General features: G+C 44.6%; 1 protein-coding gene across 1 annotated transcript; it reads left to right on the forward strand.

Annotated features, from left to right (window-relative positions):
• The first annotated feature begins 16229 nt into the window (after nucleotides 1-16229).
• Nucleotides 16230-20821, forward strand: Cxcl13 (C-X-C motif chemokine ligand 13). Its single transcript, XM_052735998.1, has 4 exons — nucleotides 16230-16356; nucleotides 17933-18065; nucleotides 19699-19779; nucleotides 20054-20821. The coding sequence occupies exons 1-4, from the start codon at nucleotides 16296-16298 to the stop codon at nucleotides 20103-20105; spliced, it is 327 nt and encodes a 108-aa protein (XP_052591958.1). The 5' UTR covers nucleotides 16230-16295; the 3' UTR covers nucleotides 20106-20821.
• The last annotated feature ends 1686 nt before the right edge of the window (nucleotides 20822-22507 follow it).

Here is a 22507-nt window from a genome sequence, read left to right on the forward strand (position 1 = left end):
AGTTCCCCTTCACAACTACCAGAAATGAAAATTGGGCCCCATGGCTGACACAATTTCCTCCGAGACACTTCTATTTCCAGCCTGTCTAAGGTTTCTGTTTTAGGTTTCTGGGGCTGGAAAAGCTACGGACTGCCATAGAGCACATACATTTCATAATTTACGGAAGTGCATGTGAAGGCTTTTCTTTGATTGTAGGTGGGGTGGAGGAAATTGGCCAAAATTATACCAAAAGCTTCTTGACCTCAAGGCTGAGCACTGAGTGCTTGATCTAGAGCTTGTAGTTGGAAGCATCTGAGGAGGACTGACTGTCCTTCGCTGGCGTCTTGAAGAAACTTAGAATGATGTTCATGCTTACAGGTGGCTGCAGCTGCTTGCTGCTTCTTCCTGCAGACTGCACAGGTGTGTGCGTCTACCAGGAGAGCGACATCACTCTTCTCTTCATTCTCCCAGACACCTACTTATCATGTCCCATGGACCAAAAATGCAAGGCCCGCGTAAATGTTCTATAAATACTGGCTGATGATGGGTGTGAATAGAAGAAATGTTTATTACTTATGATCACAGCCTTTCAGGGTTTACAGGGGAGTTCCAAGATAATCACAAACATTTGAAGTAGGTAGGGTATATTTTTAATTTGGAAGAGAATAGCATCCTAAATGTATATATAGATTGTTAGCCACCTACTACACATGTCAGCAATGTCATTTTGGAGAATGTCTCTTCTGTATTAAGAATCTAACTTCCACAGAAGAAAAACAAATCGGCCCTAGGTGAAGTAATTCTGTTCTTTTTTTTTTTTTCCATCCAAGAGAACAGTGTGTGAGCCAAGGTCAAAGGTGCTTGTTGAAATTGCATCTCACTTCAAAGAAGTGAACGGTCGGGGGAATTCACAGATGCAATTTATGGGAAGTCTGAACTTCAGTCTGTGAAAGAATTATTCTGTGTGTGTGTGTGTGTGTGTGTGTGTGTGTGTTGTGTGTGTGTGTGTATGTGGTGTGCTGTGCATGCATGTATGAGAACATGTGTTCATGTGTGCGTGGGTGAATGTGGAGGCCAGAGGTTGATTTCAGGTTACTCCCTCAATCACTGTCCACGTCGCTCTTTGAGGCAGGGTCTCTCCTTACATCTGGAGCTCATCAGTTCATACTGGCCAGCCAGCGAGCCCCAGGGATCCTTCTGGGTTTGCCTCCACAGTGCTAGCATTTGCAGCATCTGCCACTGCTGGTGTTTTTACATGAGTGTCGGGACTCAAACACAGGTACTCATGCTTGCAGAGTCCTTCTTAGAAATTATTTAAACAGAATTGCACACGTCACAATAATTCAGTAAAGCAAGGCACAGTGTCAAAATATTTTTTTTATTTTTTTAATTTCTTTTTTTTTATTTTTATTTTGCAATACAATTCAGTTCTACATATCAGCCACGCATTCCCTTGTTCTCCCCCCTCCCGTCCCCCTCACCTTCCCCCCAACCCCCCCCCCCATTCCCATCTCCTCCAGGGCAAAGCCTTCCCCACAGACTGAGATCAACCTGGTAGACTCAGTCCAGGTAGGTCCAGTCCCCTCCTCCCAGGCCGAGCCAAGCAATCCTGCATAGGCCCCAGGTTTCAAACAGCCAACTCATGCACTGAGCACAGGACCGGGTCCCACTGCCTGGATGCCTCCCAAACAGATCAGGCCAATCAACTGTCTCACCCACTCAGAGGGCCTGATCCAGTTGGTGACCCCTCAGCCATTGGTTCATAGTTCATGTGTTTCCATTCGTTTGGCTATTTGTCCCTGTGCTTTATCCAACCTTGGTCTCAACAATTCTCGCTCATATAATTCTCGCTAATTGGACTCCCAGAGATCCACCTAGGGCCTAGTCATGGATCTCTGCATCCAGATCCCTCAGTAGTTCAGTGTCAAAATATTACTGATGAGCTAACCTTTCACAAGCCTAGAGAGTAGGGCTCCTGTGCACACAAATTCCTTTTCTGCTCCTGTGTTTAAAGCTGAACAGCCAAGACAAGGTCTGCTATGTGCTATAGCCTTTGGATCGTCCTCCTTTGTGGGATCCTACACATTCGATTCTCCCAAGCAGGATCATGATGGCAGTATAAATGCCGTGGCCTTGATACACACATGTGCCAAACTTTAGTGGAGAGCAACACTGCCCACCATGAGCAGAAAAGAAATCACCAGGTCATTACCATTTGATCCATCAATTCCATTTCTTTTCAATATAGCCAAAAGAGGTATCTGCACCCCATATTCACTGAAGCATTATTCACAAGAATCTCATCATAGGACCAACTTACGTGTATCTCAAATTCAGGAAGAGGTAAAGAAAGCGCTGGTCTGTAGGCACACACACACCGGAATGCTATTCAGTCACTTAACAGGCAAATGAGGAATAGTATACTAAACAAAGTACCTTGGGCCTGGGAAGGCAAACATCAGGTCTTCACTTACATTTGAAATCTTAAGTAGTCGAGCTCATAGATGGCGGTGACCAGAAGTTAGGGAGTAGAAGGGATGGAGAGATGTTGACCAAAAGGTACAATGTTGCCATGAGACAGGAGGAATGGATGACAATATTTGAGGTGACAGATATATAGAGTCAATCACTCCACATTGTGCGCGTATGACATCATCACCCTATACTTGATAATTACATACATGACAATTTTCCAATATACAATTGAAAATACATAAATGAAATTATTGGGAGGACAGTGGAAAACTCCCAGAATCCATGGGGAGGCCGTAGAAGCTGAAGAACCATAGGTATACAGACAGCAGGAACCAAGCCAAGATCATGCCACAGGCAGGTTCCACTTCAGTGGTGGATTTAAATCACTCAAAATTCAGAGTCTGTGGTGAGAGCCCAAAGTTGGCCATCCTCAGACTGGTACCCTGGCTGTTTGGGGGCCTTTTCAGAGTTCATAACGACAATGGGCCTCACTGTCTCTCAAGGCTCAGATGCCTCCAGAATGAAGGATTTTGATGCTGGACAGCTAAACATACATTATGGTATTATTTTTATTAGCTGCAGTTTAAAGAGGGAGACATTCCAAGTGGGTCTGAATTAGCAGTCCGTATGATGGTAATGAGATCTTTATTTTCAGTCTCCACCATGGTCTGAGGTTCTGTTCTCCCAGAATTCCCTTGGGTTTCAGTGGTTTGGGGTGACTCTTTCCCCATGGCTACTCTTCTTGACCAGAGATTGTGAAAACTGAAAGTCTACCCCATTTACCCGATAGTGGCTGTAATGAGTCACTTGCTAATAAAACGAAACTCTCAGCTCAAATTAAATATGCCCAGAGCCAAGTAAACTTCACACAGCAAACTCGCCTTGATTTACAGCAAGGAGGAGCCACAGGCATCGCTTCCCACCCTCTCCCATGTCTGCCCTCTTACGGGATTCCTCACAAAGTCTGAGATTTGTAGCTGTGGCTGCGGTGATGAATGAGTGGATGCTCCCTTGAGACCCAGCCCTCCAGAGCGGAGCTGATCAGTCCATGTGGCTTTGAGGAAGCTGGCCTCGGAAATGAAAGCTAATGGAAATGCATAAAGGGAACATTGATGAAATAGAAAACCACCTTAAATTTCAACGTCATCCTTTACAGAGGACTTTCTGGTACTCTAAACTTCCAGCAGCATCCATTGTGTGAGCATCCTGAAGGTAGCCTCGGAGTTTAAGTGGTCAGTTTAAGAAACATGAGCTTCCTGATCTAGGTCTCTCAATTCCAGTGAAAATCTTGCAGTGTTTAAAGACCAGATCCTCTTGTATAGAGGGACCCATGCCTCAGTGTCATTACTAGTTGGGCAAAAAGCCCTGTGATCAGCCATCAGATAGGGGCCAACACTACCCCAGTGGTGATGCCAGAAAGAGAGCTGCTTGGGATGCAAAAGGAGGGGGCATTGCTGTTCTTGGAGACGGGATACAGAGAGTCCTTGTTGCTGCTGGATGCTATGGCAGTCTACTGAAAGTCACGGCCAGGCAAGCAAGTCTGTTCTGCCTTGAGAAGAAAAGCTGCCTCTTATTAACATGGGCTGAACACACATGGGCCTGGGACTGCAGATTCCATCGCAGTGAAAGGAGTGTGATTCTGGACTAAGAAGGTCTAGGGTGAGTCACTCAGCCCTGCCTCGTCTCTGGGCTCTGCCAGTGATTTGAGGCAAATGGGAGAGAGACAGCTTAGGCAACCGGCTCTAAGAACTCAGAGACCCAGCTTTTCTTCCTGCCCGGGAAATCTGAATCAATGCAGCTACTCCAAATGCTCCGAGCTTGAAGCAAGGCCCCGGTGGCAACACTTCCCCAAAACCTAAGATCAGCGGAACAATCTCCCTCCCCTGCAAATAGAAACAACAGTAAAAATGCTGAGACAATGGGCTTATCAGGAATCCACTTTATCAGCTTTCTCACTAGTGTTGACAGCCCGTGGCAGAGCTCAAAACCGCCTCCTGGCTATCAGTTTAGCCCAATCCAGCCAGGGCTCTGTTGAGATGAACAGGAACAGCATTAAACCGTTCGTGTTGCAAACCCTGGAGGCAGCAGTCCGGTTCTGTTCACAAGGCCACAGGGCTGACCCACCAGCCTGCAGCCGCTGGCCAGGACTGATGGCATTGTTCTCTCCCCAGCACCACAATGCAATGGTCTCACATCCGTAGCTTGATGTTGGCTACGGCAGGAGTATTTACATCATGGAAATGCACAAAGGCCACATGTCAAAACCTTAATTTCCGTGAAGTTGGTTATAAAACAATTACTCATGTGTCCCTTTCCCTCACTAAACAGTAGTATTGGAACAGTCAACACCCTCAGGCACCTTTCCTGGACGTAATCCGATTTGTGCTTTTACTCTCAGGGCTGGGATGTGTTGTGTTTAGAGACCCAAGCACACACAATGAAGGGCTAAGTGCTCGGCTCACCTTTGAAGGCCGAAGGGAGCATCTTTATTGTACATTGCACAATGCCAGGCACTCAAATGTTCGTTCGTTTGAAGGCAGTTTTGAAGTCGAGGATGAAGCCGTGGCCATAATTTAGTTCATCTGTAGACTCCCAAAGCAGTGGGCCGCAGAGGAAGAATGAATACATTGTTCTTCGTTCACGGCCCATTAGCAAGTACTGCACAGAACGGAACCCAGAGTGGCCTTGGTGTTTACACGCCTCTCAATAACTTTCACCCCTGCACTTACTGAGTGCACCAGCGGCTTCTGAGAGTTACACGGCAAGACCCTTGGATTTCCGCTGGGACCTTCTGTGGGGACACCGCTCTGTTTCCAGGAGACTTAGTGGCCTTGGCACTGTGCTGTGTCTAGAGAGGGAGTCAGGGAAATTGCTCCACTTCCATTTTCTAAGACAATGGGCTCCAAATTGTCCTTGAGTTGGTATTCAAACACCTACCTCTCTGAGAAGTTTACAAAAGTATTTCAACTTAAGAATTGGCCATGCTACTTACTTTACTGACATCCTAAAAAAAATAAAATAAAATAAAATAAAAGTGTTCTACATTTTTATAAAACAACAACAAAAACCAAAAACAAAACACCACCACCACCACCACCAAAAACTAGTCGTTTTGAATATTGCTAGGGCAGAGAGAAGACTGTGTAACAGGAAATGAAGTGGTGTTTTCCTGTTGGCCTAAAACTGAGAAATAAGATGCGTGCCATTCAGATGATTTTTTAAAGTAACCAAAAATGCATCTAAAATGGCATAAACATCAGAGAACTGTTTTGACTTAAATAATAGGACCATGTGTATCACAACACACCTGTTAGCACAGCTATTACCAAAAAAGATAAGACGTTAAGTAAACGTCAGCAGGCATAGGAGGAAAAGGAAACGCTGTAGGGATGGCAGTTGGTGCTGTCAATGTGGACAATGGTTTAAATGTTCCTCCAAAAATAAAAATAGAAATATCATACTTTTCATCAGTCTCGTCTCTGAAAAGAAATGAAGTTGTTGCTTCACAAAAATGCCTACACCCCCATGCTCACTGAAGCTTACCCCACAATCACCATGATATGGAAGCAAGCTAAGAGGGTACTGATGGATGGTGTCTTAGTTAGGGTTAGTATTGCTGTGATGAAACACCATGACAAAAAGCAAGTTGAGGAGGAGATGGTTTATTTCACACAGTTCCATGTAACAGTTCATCATCAAAGGCAATGAGGGCTGGAACTCACAGGCCAGGAACCTGGAGGCAGGAGCTGATGCAGAGGCCATGGAGGAGTGCTGCTTACTGGCTTGTTCCTCATGGCTTGCTCAGCTGCTTTCTTATAGAACCCAGGACCACCACCCCAGGGATGGCCCCACCTGCAGTGGGCTGGGCCTCCCTCATCAATCACTAATTAAGAAAGTGTCCCACAGTCTTGTGTACTGCCCAGTCTTCTGGAGGCATTTTCTCAGTTGAGGCCCCCTCCTCTCCAATGACTCTAGCTTGTGTCAAGTTGACATGAAACTGTCCAGCACAAGTGGATTAGGAAAATATGCTATATATACCCAATGGCTATTTCTCGGTCTTACACAAAGGAGATCCTGTCATACTCACAACATGAATAAACGAAAGGACAGTATGCTACATGAAGGAAAGAAAAATATTGGAAAAATCTCACTTACAAACTTAAAAACAAAACTGAACATATGGTTGCTACGAGTTTAAAAAATAAGATCAGGGTGGTGGTGGCACATACCTTTAATCCCAGCACTTGGGAGGCAGAGGCAGGTGAATCTCTGTGAGTTCGAGGCCAACCTGGTGTACAGACCAAGATCCAGGACAGGCACCAAAACTACATGGAGAAATCCTGTCTTGAAAAACCAAAAAAATAAATAAAATAATAATAATAATAATAATGAGAAGAAGAAGAAGAAGAAGAAGAAGAAGAAGAAGAAGAAGAAGAAGAAGAAAAGAAACAATGATAAGTTACCTTTAAAAGCCTTTTTAACTGATTAGGAGAGAACAATGTACTAGCTTAAAGCTTTTTGGACTTGCATTTCATCCCCCAAACAGGATTAAGCATTATTTGAAGATCCTTTCCATCCTTGTAGAAGGAACCTTTCCATGTACTAGCGTTTGGGAATCTGTCATGATACCTGGGATTGCTGATGCTGTCTCAGGGCTGTGAGTAAATCTAGACTGAGGACAGTGTTTGAAGGCAGAAAGAGGCCTCCTTTTTTATTATCTGTCTTAAATTGTTTTTTTTAATCTAGGTCTCAATTCTTTAGAAAAAAAACTGAATTATCATGAATGTCTTAAAATAATGAGAAAACCTCCCCCATTGTCTGCAAACATCTTGAACTAAACTCATCTAAGGTGTGTGGCTGGGTTGGACATGCTCAGGGACTCATGTGTTGCTGTGTGGACAGCTTGGAGAGTCACATTTTTTTTAAACAGTGTTCTGTTAGAAAGGTCAAGAGCAAGAATATATACGCTGGCTGCATAACCCCTGGGATCTGCTTATGTGGCCTCATTCCCACCCAGAGCAGCGCCAGCCCCAGGCCCCACCGCCTCCGTAGGAAGGCCGCCAGGAGGTGCTCGGCTTCCATTCCTTCACCAGTCAATACAAAGGAAAGGGAGCCGCTGGGAGAGCTAGAGGTACTCGAGAAGCCTTCCCCTCTTCTCAACTCCTGTGAGTGGTGTGCTTGTCAGGAGAGCTTGTCTAAAGAGGAGACAGACTGCTGAGAGAAGAGGTACCATAGAGACAGACTGCTGAGAGAAGAGGTACCATGGAGACAGATCCCTGAGAGAAGAGGTACCATGGAGACAGACTGCTGAGAGAAGAGGTACCATGGAGACAGACTGCTGAGAGAAGAGGTACCATGGAGACAGGCTGCTGAGAGAAGAGGTACCATGGAGACAGACTGCTCTCTCACATGCCAGCATGGCAACCACCCTTCAGTCTTCCAGGGGTGGAGTTCAGGAAACCAACAGCTTGGCTTTCTTGCCAATGCTCTGCCTCCAAAGGGTCTGGCATGGGGCAAATATCCTAGCAACAAGGGGCTAAGGATGTGCCCCTGTGATGGAGGAATTGGTCCAGAGTCAAGTGATGGTCCGCAGCACATTGGCGAGACTCCAAGTCTCCCGTGAGAGATGCAGCGGGAACGGCGTGCAGCAAGGCTGGGGAGGGAACTCTCTTCTTGCCATGAAACAACCATTGCATCCCCATCTCACTCCCCTTCCTTGTCAGTAGTTTATGCCTGGAAGAGGAAAGGAGACTAGGTCAATCAGATCCTCTCTGAGCATCAAGACTCAAAGTCTACATTGGCTCAAAGGGAGGTTCTTGAATCATACAGATGCTGATATTTACTCAATGGACAACTAGGTTTATTCAAACAGCAGGAAGTGTTGCTGAGATATTGTAGAATCTAGACAATGCCTTGTGGAGCACTCTGCATCAGAAGGAGACGATACAGTATAGCTGAGGGCTATTGGGGGAAAGTTTCTTCATTTTTACACCAACTTGCGATTGCATGCATAGTGAACACATCCTATACAGGAGTGTAGTGGGTAGCCATTTCAGCTTTGATCTGGAAGTTCCAAGCCCCACTGAGGCTTCGGTAATGGTCACGCCTACAAGGCGGGGCCAAGAGAGGACCCTGAAGACCCGAGATCCGGGTGCGCGGCTCTCTTGGTTCCTGCACCCTGGACGCTGGAGGTAGACCGAGCAGAGTTCTCCAGAGAACACCACTGGACTGCGCCACACCTTTCCCGGACCCTGTTACCTATCCCTTCACTTGTAAGTTACCCCACAACATAAACCTCCCTTTTAACTACGTGGAGTGGCCTTAATAATTTCACCAATCCAGGAGGAAGGTGACTTGTGGCCCAACCCAAAGCTTCAAAACTATCCATGTTCCATTTCTAACCTATCCACAATTGATGTTATTGAGAATGGATAAAAATGAAGCCATATTAATAAATCTTGAGGAGAAAGCATAGCATTTAGGTACTGTGAATGAGGAAGGAAGCATTCATACAGAATGTAAAATCAGAGTCTTCGCAGAAGATACTCAACCTGTGGACTTAAGACCTCCAGCAGGTGATTTCCAAGTCTTCAGATCAGCACACCTGAACACCGGAAAGCCAGAGCTAAGGACGAGTTCTAGGAGGGGCGCTGTTGGCATGTTATCACCGTCGGTGCAAATAGCAGGGTTTCACCGTTTTGTGCCGAATGACATCGCACTGTTTACAGTTATTACATTCTCTTAATACCTTCATTGAACAACTGTCATCTACGTAGATCTCACACTTTGGCTATCATAATCTAAACAGTGCTGCAATGGACTTGGGAGTATGATGTCTTTGATGTACTAATTTCACTTCCTTTGCATATAGGCTCTGAAGGAAGTGCACCTGATCGTAGGACAGGTCTATTTCCAGACTTTTGTGAAAACTCCATGTTGATTTCCGTAACGACCGTAGTAATTTACAGTCCCAGCGCCATCTTGTAAGGCATCCTTTTCTCCCACCCTCACAGGCACTTGTCTTCTGGGCTCTTGTTGATGATCGCCATCCTCACAGGCACTTGTCTTCTGGGCTCTTGTTGATGATCGCCATCCTCACAGGCACTTGTCTTCTGGGTTCTTGTTGATGATCGCCATCCTCACAGGCACGGATACCGTGGTAACTCTTTGAGATGGGTTCTGAATGTTTCACCACCAAGAAATGATAACTAGGTGGCTGGAGAGATGGCTCAGTGGTTAAGAGCTTCTGCTGCTCTTCCAGAGGCCCTGAGTTCAGTTCCCAGCACCCACACTGGATCACTCACAGCTGCCTGTAACTACAGTTCCAAGGGATCCTCTGAGGGTACCCACGTGCACATAGCATACATATAAGTTTAATAACATGAAGATAAATCTTAAAAAATAAAATATTTTTAAAAAAACGATAAATATATGCAGTGATGAATATGTTAATCGTTCCTTTTTGATCATTATCCGAATCTATACACATACTGAAATATCATATTGTACCTCATAAATTTGTAAAATTATTGTAAAAAAAAAACTTAAGGAAAAAGCCCAAGAGTGCTGAGGAATAGAAAGAGACAATGAATCTAGAGAGAAGTAAACACAGTCGAGATATTTTAAGAACTACAAGTGCCAGCTCTCAGAGACCAGCTTCACAGGAGATGCAGTTACAAGTGACTTTCAGGTAGCTCGTGGGTAAATGATGCTACCGCTTGCCAGAACTGGGAATGCTAGAGTGGATCAAGCTGGGAGGGAACCAAGCGCAGTGTCTGCACATGGTTGGTTATGTCTGAAGGCCTGCGCAGAACATGCTTGTCTGGGGAGAAAATATACGACGAGAAGAGCTTGACAGCTGCTTAGAGGTGAGAAAAACTGACAAAGAAACGTGAGACAGATGACCTGAGGGTAACTCGGGAACAGAGAGGTGTGCCCCCAAACCTTCCACATTAGGTAAGGACACTCTGCTGTGTGGATGTGTCCTGGGGACTCAACCTAGGGCTTCACACATCCTAAGTTCCCGACCTGTGGTCCCAGCCCTAGGAGGGAGGTCTTTTTTGAGAACTGAAACTACTGAGTCCTATCTACAGCGTCTAGGGTTCCATTCCTAGGTGAAGACCGCAGATGGTGACGTATGTAGACATTACAGAATCCAAACAGGAGAAACAGCGTGGAGGCTAAGTTGGTCTTCGCTGCTCTCGATGGTCCATCACCCTGACACTGGTATGTGGTAGCCTCGTTGTATTCAGAGAGTTTTCTGATCACACAAGGTTCAAAACCAGCTGCCGCGGAGGCCAAAAGTGATCACACGCCAAAGAACTGACGAGCAATTTGATTTTGCAACCTCAAGACGAAGAAACTGGATTTGGTCCAGATTTTGTTGGATTGTTTCAGATTTTTAGGGTTTTTTTTTCCTCCACTCCATGATGAACATTTTGACCTAATGAAAAAGTCTCAACCATCATGATGTTGTTTAAAGCAATGAACAAGATTTTCAAATTGCTTTGACTATTGTGCCCACAGTCCTCTGTTCAGCTTGCCGGCAGAGCACACTGCCTGAGGCCAGAACGGTTCCTCCCTGCAAACTGTTTTTGTAAGAAATGCTGCCACCTAACAGTTGTTGGGGGAATCACAACAATCAGTAGGTAATTGCTTTGTGTGGGATTCAAGATTTGTGTGGGATTCTGTGCATGTGAGATGATTCCTGAATGACACTTTAAACATGGAGTTAATTACCTTTTACAAGTGACTTCTCCACAGGTAGGGGCCTTGAGATCATTGCTTGGCAAACAATAGGCTTTTGAAAGCAGTTCATTTGAGGGGAAAATGATGGACAATGCCAGCGTTTACATTTGTCCAGATATACCCAACAGCTCACATTAAATATCTGCAGTCATGTGCACCTCAGTTATAACTCAATAGAGTTGTCTAAAATCTAATAGAAGTAAGAAAATGATAACAAAAGAAGAACACTTCCTTTGCAGAGCTGTGGTCCATTTAGATTAAATACGAATTTCTCCAGGTGTCTTCTGGGGGAAAATTAAGAGAGTGTGATGGGTTCTTCTCCAGAGGGACAGAGAGCTTCTGCAAACATGAAGGTGTCCAGTGTGAACCTAAGTGACATTTTAAGTCATTCCAGGAGTGACCACTGTCTAAACCACAGCCATTCCAACATATATTTTAATATTGATGTTTTCACAAAGGTGGAAAACAAAATCTGACATTCCTTGAATGGAATCTGCCCCGAGATTTAGAAGCTCTTTCTAACCACTATGACCCAGTCCACATGACTCTCCGGGATGGTGCAGCTGGTCCTGGCCCCACAGCCACTGCCACGAGAGCACTAGCATGGAGAACTTAACAGCCTAGTAATGGCTAGTGTTGGGGTATAAACCCAGACAGCTGGCCAGCAGGGCCCCACCCCTGAGCTGTAAAGCTTTGCTATCTTGCCGAAAGGGATATGGAGGCAATCAGATGCAGATGTTCAGCGGATAAAACACGTGTTCACGGAATAATGTCGGTTTCTGTTTTCTGCCTAAGTGGAGTGGCATGAGAAAAAAAAGCCATTTTCAGTTTTGTCCCAGTGGTGTTCGCCTCAGTTATTACAAAGTGAAAGGAATTTTCATCATATCAATCATTGGGTGTGGACCCTCTGCCCAGGGCCTGCTGACAACCTAGACCAGCGGATGCTCTGTCAGTCAGCAATGCCATCTCCTGATTTCTGCATTCCCCTTTTCAGTAACCTCACAGAACACCCTGACTGCTGGAACACTGCTCTGCGTCAGGTCTTCGGGCACGTTGCCTGTCCTTTGTCACCGGGGTATCTGTCTGTGCATCACCCTGAAAGGACAACTTACACAAATGAACACTGAACATGATTTGAATATGCGTGGGATCCTGCTGAAAGGCTGGCCACAGCACGCTGCAGCTTATGGTCCATGGCCTGCCAGGCTCTGTCTCTTAGGCTTTAAAGTGTGCTCAACCTCCTGAGAATCTTGTTTCAAGACAGGAGCTGGGGGTTAGTTTGTTTGGTGGTGGTGGTGGTGGTGGTGGTGGTGGTGGAGGTGGTGGTGGTGTGGTGGTGGTGGTGGTGGTGGTGGTGGTGGTGGAGGTGGTGGTGGTGGTGGTGGTGGTGGTGGTGGTGGTGGTGGAGGTGGTGGTGGTGGTGGTGGTGGTGGAGGTGGTGGTGGTGGAGGTGGTGGTGGTGGTGGTATTAGGGCGTAGGGGTCTCCTGAATGGCAGGCAAACATGGCCACTGAGCTTTATCTTCAGCTTGGTTTTTAACCTTCAGTTATTTTGAGACTGAGTTTCATTTCATCATCCATGCAGATCTGGAATTTAACTTGATCCCCAAGACTGGCCTTGAAGTTTCAGTCCCCCTACTTTGGGCTCCTTAGTTGCCAGGATTACAGGCCTGCCAGCCAGCAGACCCTTTTAAACTGGTTCCTAAGAGAAACTCATGATGCCAGTTTGTAAAGTCCAAGGCACGAAGGTTCCCAGTTCTAATGAATCTAGAGAGAGAATCTGATTTATCACAAGGTCAAGGAGAAAACTTACTTTTCTGATTTCCCGCACATTTTGGATGCGTCTGTGTTTCTTAACAAAGACTTCTGCAAAGCTGTTTTAAAAATAAAGTTCTTCAGGCCGCTGAGATTGCTCAGCCCTGCTGAGATGACCTGGCTCCGCCCTGCTGAGAAGATGGCCTGGCTCCGCCCTGCTGAGAAGATGGCCCAGCTCGGCCCTGCTGAGAAGATAGCTCCGCCCTGCTGAGAAGATGGCCTGGCTCCGCCCTGCTGAGAAGATGGCCCAGCTCGGCCCTGCTGAGGTGCCTCAGCAGGTAAAGGCATTTGCTGCCAGGCCTGACCACCTGAGTTCAATTCTTGGGATCCACATGGTAGGAGAGAACCAATTCCTGCAAGTTGTCTTCTGACCTCCACACATGTGCACACATGTGCACACACACACACACAAATCAGTAACAACTTAAAAATTCAAAAATAGGATATTTTCATCTGGCCCTATCAGCTCAAATTTCTTGCTCCTGGTCTTCTAAGATTTTAGAATACGTACCTCTACTCTAAATGATATTAGAGAATCCAACTTCTGGAACCATCTGGCTACCACCAATCCCATCTTGAGGCAGAATGGACAGCATAGAATAAAGACAGAATTCTGAGTTTGAAGGGACTGAAATCAGACTCAGGATTTGTCTGGAATTACCTCTCAGGCCTGGTGGCTCTGTTTTAATTAAAGTTGTTAGATTTCTGAGACTGCTTAAAGAGGCAGGAGGCAGAGAAGGCGCTGGATACTGACTGTAACAGCCTGGACTGTTCATTTCAAACAGCAGAGGACAGACACACTCTCCCTCGGGGAAAAGTGTGTGTGAGAGAAGGGAGGGAGACACCTGGAGTCTACAGAGGGAATTGGGGCACGGCAAGTGAGATGCGGCTTCAGGGGGATAGATAGAGATAGAGATAGAGATAGAGATAGAGATAGAGATAGAGATAGAGATAGAGATAGAGATAGAGAGATAGAGATAGAGAGAGAGATAGAGATATAGACATAGACATAGATATAGATAGAGATAGAGATAGAGATAGAGATAGAGATAGAGATAGAGACAGAGACAGAGATAGATATAGATATAGACATAGACATAGACATAGACATAGACATAGATATAGATATAGATATAGATATAGATATAGATATGGACATGGATATGGACATGGACATGGATATGGATATGGATATGGATATGGATATGGATATGGATATGGATATGGATATAGACATAGATGCCTATAATTCCTCGCTCCTATATTGTCCGCTCCATCGAGACAGGCTACTGGGAGACAGTCCGGCCCCCTGAGATTGTTTTTGGCAGGGCCAGCTGTAACTTCATAAGAATTCTACTTTTTGGACTTGAGGTATTCTATCAAAAGCCAATTTAGAAGTTTGCTGGATTTATTCAGAGCTCTCTTTCAGGCACCTTTGTCCCCACCCTTTCCTTGTGATCGTCACACCACTCCTTTTTGCTGTGCACGGGGACATTTCTATCTGTTAGAGGCCCTGGCGATAGGTCTCTTCTCTAGAGCTCGCTGGTGTGTGGCCTCAGGCTTCATCACATCAGCATTGCGGTCCAAGTCTCCCCTCTCCCCTCCTTATCATCTCAGGAGTTATTCTGAATAAATTTCTTAGTTCAAAGTCCATCCCCACATCGGTCTCCCAGGAAAACCCTAAGACTCATTCTGATTTCGAATGTCTGGAGCCACAATCCAAGAGCAGATGGCAGTAGGGCACAAGGCATGAACTACTAGAGAATCTCTTGTCACACACTCATAGGGAAGAGCTTGGGTGGGGTGCATAGTCCGATGATAGAGCACTTGCCATGTATGTTCAAGACCCTGGATCATTCCATTCCCACTACTGGGGGGTGGGGAGAACTTCCAAATAGCTAGAAGTGCCAGACAGGACAAGATGGTCTAAACTGTCTCATGATTCAGTTTCCCATTATTACAGTCATTCGACCCAAATGGAAGAGCTGCTCTTTGCAGAAAGGGTTCTCTCTCTGTCTCTGTCTCTCTCTTCACACACACACACACACACACACACACACACACACACACACACGTGCGTGCCCCCCAAACATACTGGAGTACTGAGGACATCAAGCATTCAGTACTTGATTCATGGCATCACATTGTTTAGGAAGTCACTCCAGAAAACTAAACTTGATTTCTCCGTGATCCAAGGTGTGAAATACATCTACCCTTATCCAGGTCAGGCCATTGGCAGGAAAGACCAGGCCAGCCATTACACAAATGCCCTCCTTTAAACCAAAGCATCCATAGCCAACTGGGTAAGGCTGACTGTTTCTTTGCTGTTGTCCAAACCAAGCCTCGCAGGTGCGTAAGCTGAACAGTCTATGTACGAGGTCCCGCAGCTGACGCTCTCCTGAGTCTCCACGGACACACAGCTCTCAGCTTACTAACTTTCAAGTGCAGCCGCAAAGATGCTCATCTCAAAGCCCTTCCCTACCCTCCTCTCATCATGACACAGGCACACCGAGGACCAGACACATAGTTGCCCCTTTGAAGATTTCCATCCTGTGTAACCATCATCTCAGATAGGACAATGAAGAGGTGGCGAGGTTTGGTAGAAAAATCTATGGCACAGCCAGCTTGAGGATCTTTATGTGAAGGAGTGTCTGTCAGGTGTCTAAACATTTACTGAGCACGTACCAAGGGTGAGCCCTCTTGCAAGGGCTGGGGACATAATGGAGCGATGTACGGAGGTCCTCGTGTCACAGAGCTTATGTGTGAATGTATGGAGAAACTTGACGGACCTTCCACTGCCGGAAGCAGTCAAAGATCACCAGTCGCACTCCTGGAGTGTGCCTTGTGGCCTGGGCAGGGGTTCTGTGGTAGACTGTTTATCTAGCCAATTCTAGACCACGGGTTTCCTCTGTAGCACTGAAAAAGAGAGCTCTTTTTTTTGGGGGGGGGGTGTCTCCAAACTGATACCATTCTCCTCATTTTTTTAACCCTCAAATCTCCACAGCATCCCTGACATTTTAAATCTACATTTTTCAAGAAACACTTTGTTATACTAACAGTGCTCCAGGGCAAAGTCATACATTTTGCAGGATGAATTTCTTTTTCTGTAAAGGCAGACTCAGCACTCTTTGGGGGATTTGAAAACTGACGTGCAGCTGACCTACTGGTGGCAGAGGCAGGGGGAGGGCCCTCACCACCGGTATACTTAAACAAGAGCCCGGAGCTGGGAAGCCACGGCTTGGACTCTGAGCTGAGGGCTGAACTCCACCTCCAGGCAGAATGAGGCTCAGCACAGCAGCCCTGCTTCTCCTGCTGGCCAGCTGCCTCTCTCCAGGCCACGGTGAGAACTTTCACTTATGATTTCACTAGCCTTTGAACAGAAGCGCTCCTCACCATTTCTTCTTCCATTAAAGCTGGGAAGGAAGTCTTACTAAAGCGGGGGAAATGCTCAGCTGCTTCTAGATTTTGAAGTGTGAGATTCCCAGGGATTTAACTCTTTAAAAATGGAAGCTTTCAAAGTGTGAAGATTTTTATTTGTAGAAAGAGGAGCTACTGGGCAGTGAGTGTTCATGGGACTTATGTTTAGTGTGTGTATTGCTAGGCTGTCAGCTCAGGCCCCTATAGGAAGACTTCTTTGAGTGGCTCCTCTTTGCTCTGCATCTTGATGATCCTTGCTCCAACATTCCCAGTACGGTTGCATGGGGTAAGGCCCTGACACTCTAAAGAACGCGGAGGCCAACAGCTGACTTCAGCCTGAATGGGGCAGCTGTTTCTGTGTGAGTGGATAAATGCCTAACTGAAGTGGCGAGATGTGTATACAGAGGAAGGGATGGATGTGTGGGCAAAAAGAAACACCCGGTTTACAGGACTTACACTTAGGATGTGGAAGTCCCTCCACCCCCATTTTCACTCTTCACATACTGTTTTCACCCTGCAAAGCTCGTCTCTCCCCTCTCCCATGAAGCTTTGCTGCTGATGTCAGTACAGCGTCTGTGTGTAATACTGTCTCAGTGGTGGTCTAATTTTTGTCCCCTTGTTCAGCCCACAAAACTGTTAAGCACTGTAAGAACTTGAGACTTTTATTTATACAAAAGATGTGATAAATATATTTTGTTTGTTTGTTTGTTTGTTTTGTTTTGGGAGATAAGGTCTCAGTAAGTGGCTTTGAACTTATAAAAAAATCATCCTTTGTCAGCCTCTCAAATGGTTGACTTACCCAGCAATGATTTCTTTAAAAAACAAAAACAAACAAACAAAAAAAACAAAAACAAAAAGAACAACTTAGACTTCATGAAAAACCAATGAATTACCAATAAAATGTCTATAACTAGTAAGTATTGTGGTTGGATACAGTCTTGAATTTTTATTATTGGTTTTCATTTGGTAATAATTTATGACTAAGATCGAGAACCAAGATATTAAACATAAATGAAGAAGCATCCTCCATGTGTTTTCTCAGGTAGAGAGACGGGGAGAGTAGAGGGGTGTGCTAAGAGAAAGGATTCTATGTGTGGGAGAGATGCTTGCAGTATCCGCAAATCTCTGGCAGGATCTGGTCCTCTGCTTTTGCGTTGGGAGTGGAGATCAGTTGATTTCACATCACATTAGTCGCAACATAGTTGTAAGTCCCTAAAGCATCAGTTCTCAAGTCACCTGAGTGCCAACACAACGCTGCTAGCACAGTTAAGGAACGTTACGATTTTGAAAAGCTAAGTTTATTTCAATTAAGGTTTTGGTAGAAAACATTTGAAAGCACGCAAGGAAAAACAAACAAAATATACAAAATAAAAGCATATGCAGCTAGAAGTGCTGGCTTGAAATGTTTGCCTCTTCAAATGCATGATATAATTGATAATTCAGTTCTATTTCTAAGTCATAGGCCCAATGGGTTGAAGCGGCTGATTCTGTGTTTACAGGTATCCTGGAGGCCCATTACACAAACCTCAAGTGTAGATGTCCCAGAACGAGCTCGGCCCTTATCCATCCAAACTCCATAGAGCGGATTCAAGTCACACCTCCTGGGAATGGCTGCCCAAGGACTGAAGTCGTGTAAGTTTTGAGAAAAAAAAATTACATAAGGTCTCTCTTCGAATGAAAATCAGATGAAATATATTTGTAACTAGCAACCGTATGGTAGCGAGAATCTCAGAGACCAGCTTGATGTTGCTAAATATCTGAAATTAATCATGAAAAATTGGAATATTTAAGTACTTGTTTTTCAGCAGTCCAAAACTGTCACCCTTGCTCACTCGTTTTACTTCTCAAGCTGCTCCACCGAGGCCTGTCTGCTGTGGTTACAGGGGCTGAAACTGGGCTTAAGGACGTGAACTCACTGAGGCTTCAGCAGGCTAACTTGCCTGCAGCACCCGTAGCAGGGATGGAGTCAGAACGCCTTCCCTCCTACACAGCCCTTGAAGGAGGCTTGCACAGAGCCTCTTTTCCGTGCTGGAACCTCACTTGTAGCAGCAGCTCTTCCCACAGTGACCCTTTCTTTGCCCGGACTTCTCCCCCCTTCTTCTTTTCTTCCCTTTCATTCATCTCTGTGGACAGTGCTATGGAGAAGACCCAGGACCTCACAGATCCCAGACCAGCTTTAAGCCACACTCCCAGCCCTCAAGAACTTTGGAGAGTTTGTTTCCTCAGGCTTAGGGGAGGGTTTGTAAGCAGTTACGTGTATTTGTCTCATTTTGAAACAGAAGCTTTGTAGCTGGGACCAGATGGATTTGACTTGCAAAGTAGAAATACACGTTCTCAAAAAATACATGAAATTCTTTCACTGTGATAGCATTATACTTTTACCAATGTCTCCACCAATGAGAGTTCTAACTAAGCCACAGTTACTTCCCTTAAACTCCACAGTAAAGTCCTTAATGCCATGTCTGGAACTTTTTAACTATTCAGGTCATAACTCCTGGAAAGTGGTCACTGAAAGTGTGGCTTCTGGAGTCAGACAACTTTTAGAGCAATTCAAGGAATCCTGCTGCACTGCACATTTGTGGTACAGTCATGGACGAGTTGTTTGAACCCTCTGAGCTTCATGCCCATCAGAAGGGGAGAAAATAATAGTTCTTCTAGAACAGGACTTCTGTGGGATGAATTGAGGTGACCATGTGACTCACTGAGCTTCGTGCATGGCACACAGTGAGGACAACGTTTAATAAACGTTGGTTGTTAGCTCTGAGGGTTGGCTTTGTTCTCATTAGTTTCTTAGATCAGGAAAAGTCTTGCCAACTGGTGACTTGGAGAAATGTCACTGAGACCAATCAGCTTTGAAACTTCTTCCATGTTCAAAGATATTCGTATTTTTTTTCAGATAAAACATTTCAAGACAACATTTTCTAGTCTGTTTTATTCTCCTGAGCTCAGTGGACAAGACATTTAAGTGATCCTGGGGTATAACTTTACAAGTGACCCTACTTTGGAGTCAGCGTTTTGGCTGCTCTCCAACTCACATAAAGATTATCGACAAGACAGTCTCTTATGACATATGGGCTTCTGTCAACTTGGACTCCACAAGCCTCACACCACAAACCGCTTATTCCAGATTCAAAACTTCTTGCTCAAATTTCATTCTTCTAGGAATAATTATTTTCACAATCAACTTCCTTCATTATTAAAAAAAATACAGGATGGACCAAAATGTACCACTGTTTCAATTTTAGTTTTGTTTATTTCTCCCCAGGGTCTGGACGAAGGCTAAGAAAGTTCTGTGTTTGAATCCTCTCACCAGATGGTTACAAAAAGTATTAAAACTTGTATGGAGGTGAGTTAAGCACCCCGAGAGCTTTCCTAACCAGCCAAGTTGGGGAATACTTTACAATTAGGAAAAGTTTGTAGGACAAATACCTGTTTTGCTGTTAGTGGAGGTTGGCTAGAACAGGGCTGACTCATTCCAGCTGTTGAGTAAGCTGTCATTCCAGCTGTTGAGTAAGCTGAAGCAAGTGTGCACAATGGTGGTTATTTGATGTCACCAAAGGGAAGCTCTAGTGTCTTGTGTGCATTCCTCTAAGTGTGACTTATTTTTGTTTCATTCACAGCAAAAATATGTTTTCAACTCCCCCAGCTCCAGTGAGCAAGAGGACTACCTGAAGCCCCTGTCCTCCAAAGGTCACCTGCATCCTCCTTTATCCCTGCTTTGGATGTTAGCTTTGCTCATAGTTGAAGAATTTCCAAGAAAAGAATGTCCTTTTACAAGCAAACATGACTGTCAGGAGCTGAAGGGGGAACCTGGAGCCCCTTTGTGTGCTCAGCCTACATTCTTGTTCCTTAACAAAGGCTGTTTGAGGATAGGTGTTGAGTTACAACCCACTTGCATGTGTTTGATAATAGACCTGTTGTTTAAGGTGAAACTGTCCTAGGCTGTAGAAGAATGGAACCTGTATCTTGTATTAATAAGAAAGTTATGGGGTGTCTTTACATCGTTTTATACCCTTAGGAAAAGCAGGTTTCCAGAATAGTCTCCAGAAGCTTCCTGGGCAGCTGATGCAGTTCCAGCCTCACAGGGTGCAAAGTAGGTCTCTGTAGTGAAAAGCCTTATGAAGAAAATAGAGTCCTTCTAGTTTTAAAGGTTTCTTGTATACAATTTATTGTCTTAGATTAAAACCAGTAATGTTGAAAGATCCTAGGATTAAAATTCCAGGCTCTCCAGCAATATACAAATGCATTCCTGTGCACTGTGGCCCTGATGATTTTTTTTTTATTCACATCTTTCGCATAGACAAAATTACCAGTCTCTTGTATCAAATTTTTTAATGTTTCCTACTCATCTAATGTCATTCAATAAACTTAATCAAGTATTTTACTTATGACCGGCTCATTTTTAACAGACAATTTTCTCACATTGAGATGTTCTTCAGCTGTTCCTAAGGAGACGTAAGGTTTCAATCATGTTCATTTTTTTCTGCATATCAGAGCCCTCTACAGATGACCTCAAATTATGTCTGCCCTGAGAGTGGTTATGCATTGGGAAAGGTTTGGCTCTGAAGCCTCTTTCCCCAGGCATGTTAAATGTGATTTCCTCCAGACTTCAAACTCTTACTCAAACCCATTCTCACTGCCTGTTTATATGGATTCCCTGAGTCTCCAATATTTCATTTGACAAAGTGTTGCATTGAGTTGACAGGCAGAGGACTTAAACACCATTCTTTCCCACCACTATGCTGAGGTCATAGCCTGAATCTGCTTCTTAGCCTTCCTCAGCTGCTTCGTGGTCTGTTCCCATCACATCTGGCTCACTCTTTCATTTATCTCATTCATTCATTCATTCATTCATTCATTCATTCGTTTGTTTATTTTGTGGTGGGGTGGTGGTGGGGTTTGGCTTTGTATGGTTGTGTGCATGTGCTCATGTGTGGGGAGGTGCATGTGTGGGAAGAGTTCAAACCCCGATATCATTCTTTGGGAGTCATCTATCTTATTTTTTAGATAAAATATTGAGTTGTACAATAATCACCAAAACACATTTATAGTATTTTCATCACACACACACACACACACACACACACACACACACACACACTTCCCTTAGCTGTCACTTTTCCTCCTCCAAACCTTCCCATTTGCCCAACCTCCAACCTCCAACTATTTATATACTCTCTGTGTCAATCTGTTTATTAACTTAATTGATTTTTAGGAGGGACTTATTTTTTATCTATTTATTAAAATAGGTTAAGATAGATGACTTATTTTTTATCTATTTATTAAAAAATAAAGCAGGAGTTAGCTCACAAGTAGGCTAGGCTGGCTGTCTCTATTTCCCCCAGGAGAGGGATTATGTGGGCTCTGGGGGTCTAAACTGAGGACTCCAGGCTTGTACAGCAAGCACTTTACTCATTGAGCTATTTCCCAAGTCCTTCCCCACCACCTTTTTATTTTAGGTTTCCTTTCTTTCTTTCTTTCTTTCTTTCTTTCTTTCTTTCTTTCTTTCTTTCTTTCTCTCTCTCTCTCTCTCTCTCTCTCTCTCTCTCTCTCTCTCTCTCTCTCTCTCTCTTTCATTCTTTCTTTCTTCCTAGCTTTCTTTTTGAGACAGGATCTCAGTCTGTAGCCTGGGCTAGCCTGAAACTCACTATGTATGCCAGGCTGCCCTTGAATTGGAGCTGTCTTCCTGCTTCAGCCACTAGAGAATACAGGTGTGAGCCTCAATGCCTGCCTTTCTCTTTTTCTTTTTATTATTTTCAGAAGGCATAAAAGATATTTATAAATATTATATTCTCTGTCATCTATACTTTAACATTTTTATTATACATATGCAAAAGTATCACCAAACACTAAAACCTAGTGCTTTTTACCCCTCAGTGTTTGGAGCTTGGGAATCAGGCTTCAGTTTTATAACAGCGTAGCTCAACAAAAATTCAGGATCCTCCAATAATCAGTGCCGCCATGTCTCATGAGGTAGTCACTATTAACCATCCTGTCACAGTTGGCAGAAATGAGGCACAGTAAGTGGGCACCAGGAACCATCGCTCTAACACTACCATCTCTCTACATCATCA

This window comes from Peromyscus californicus, unplaced genomic scaffold (genome assembly GCF_007827085.1).
Source record: "Peromyscus californicus insignis strain IS unplaced genomic scaffold, ASM782708v3 Scaffold_13__1_contigs__length_99412109, whole genome shotgun sequence".
NCBI classification, from domain to species: Eukaryota; Metazoa; Chordata; class Mammalia; order Rodentia; family Cricetidae; genus Peromyscus; species Peromyscus californicus.

What these genes read in the sequence shown, in the direction of transcription:
- Cxcl13 (XM_052735998.1), top strand. Translation starts at nt 16,296, where the DNA reads ATGAGGCTCAGCACAGCAGCCCTGCTTCTCCTGCTGGCCAGCTGCCTC. An exon ending in CTGCCTCTCTCCAGGCCACG is followed by an intron (nt 16,357 to 17,932) that starts GTGAGAACTTTC and finishes CTGTGTTTACAG; the next exon opens with GTATCCTGGAGGCCCATTAC. An exon ending in GTATTAAAACTTGTATGGAG is followed by an intron (nt 19,780 to 20,053) that starts GTGAGTTAAGCA and finishes TTTCATTCACAG; the next exon opens with CAAAAATATGTTTTCAACTC.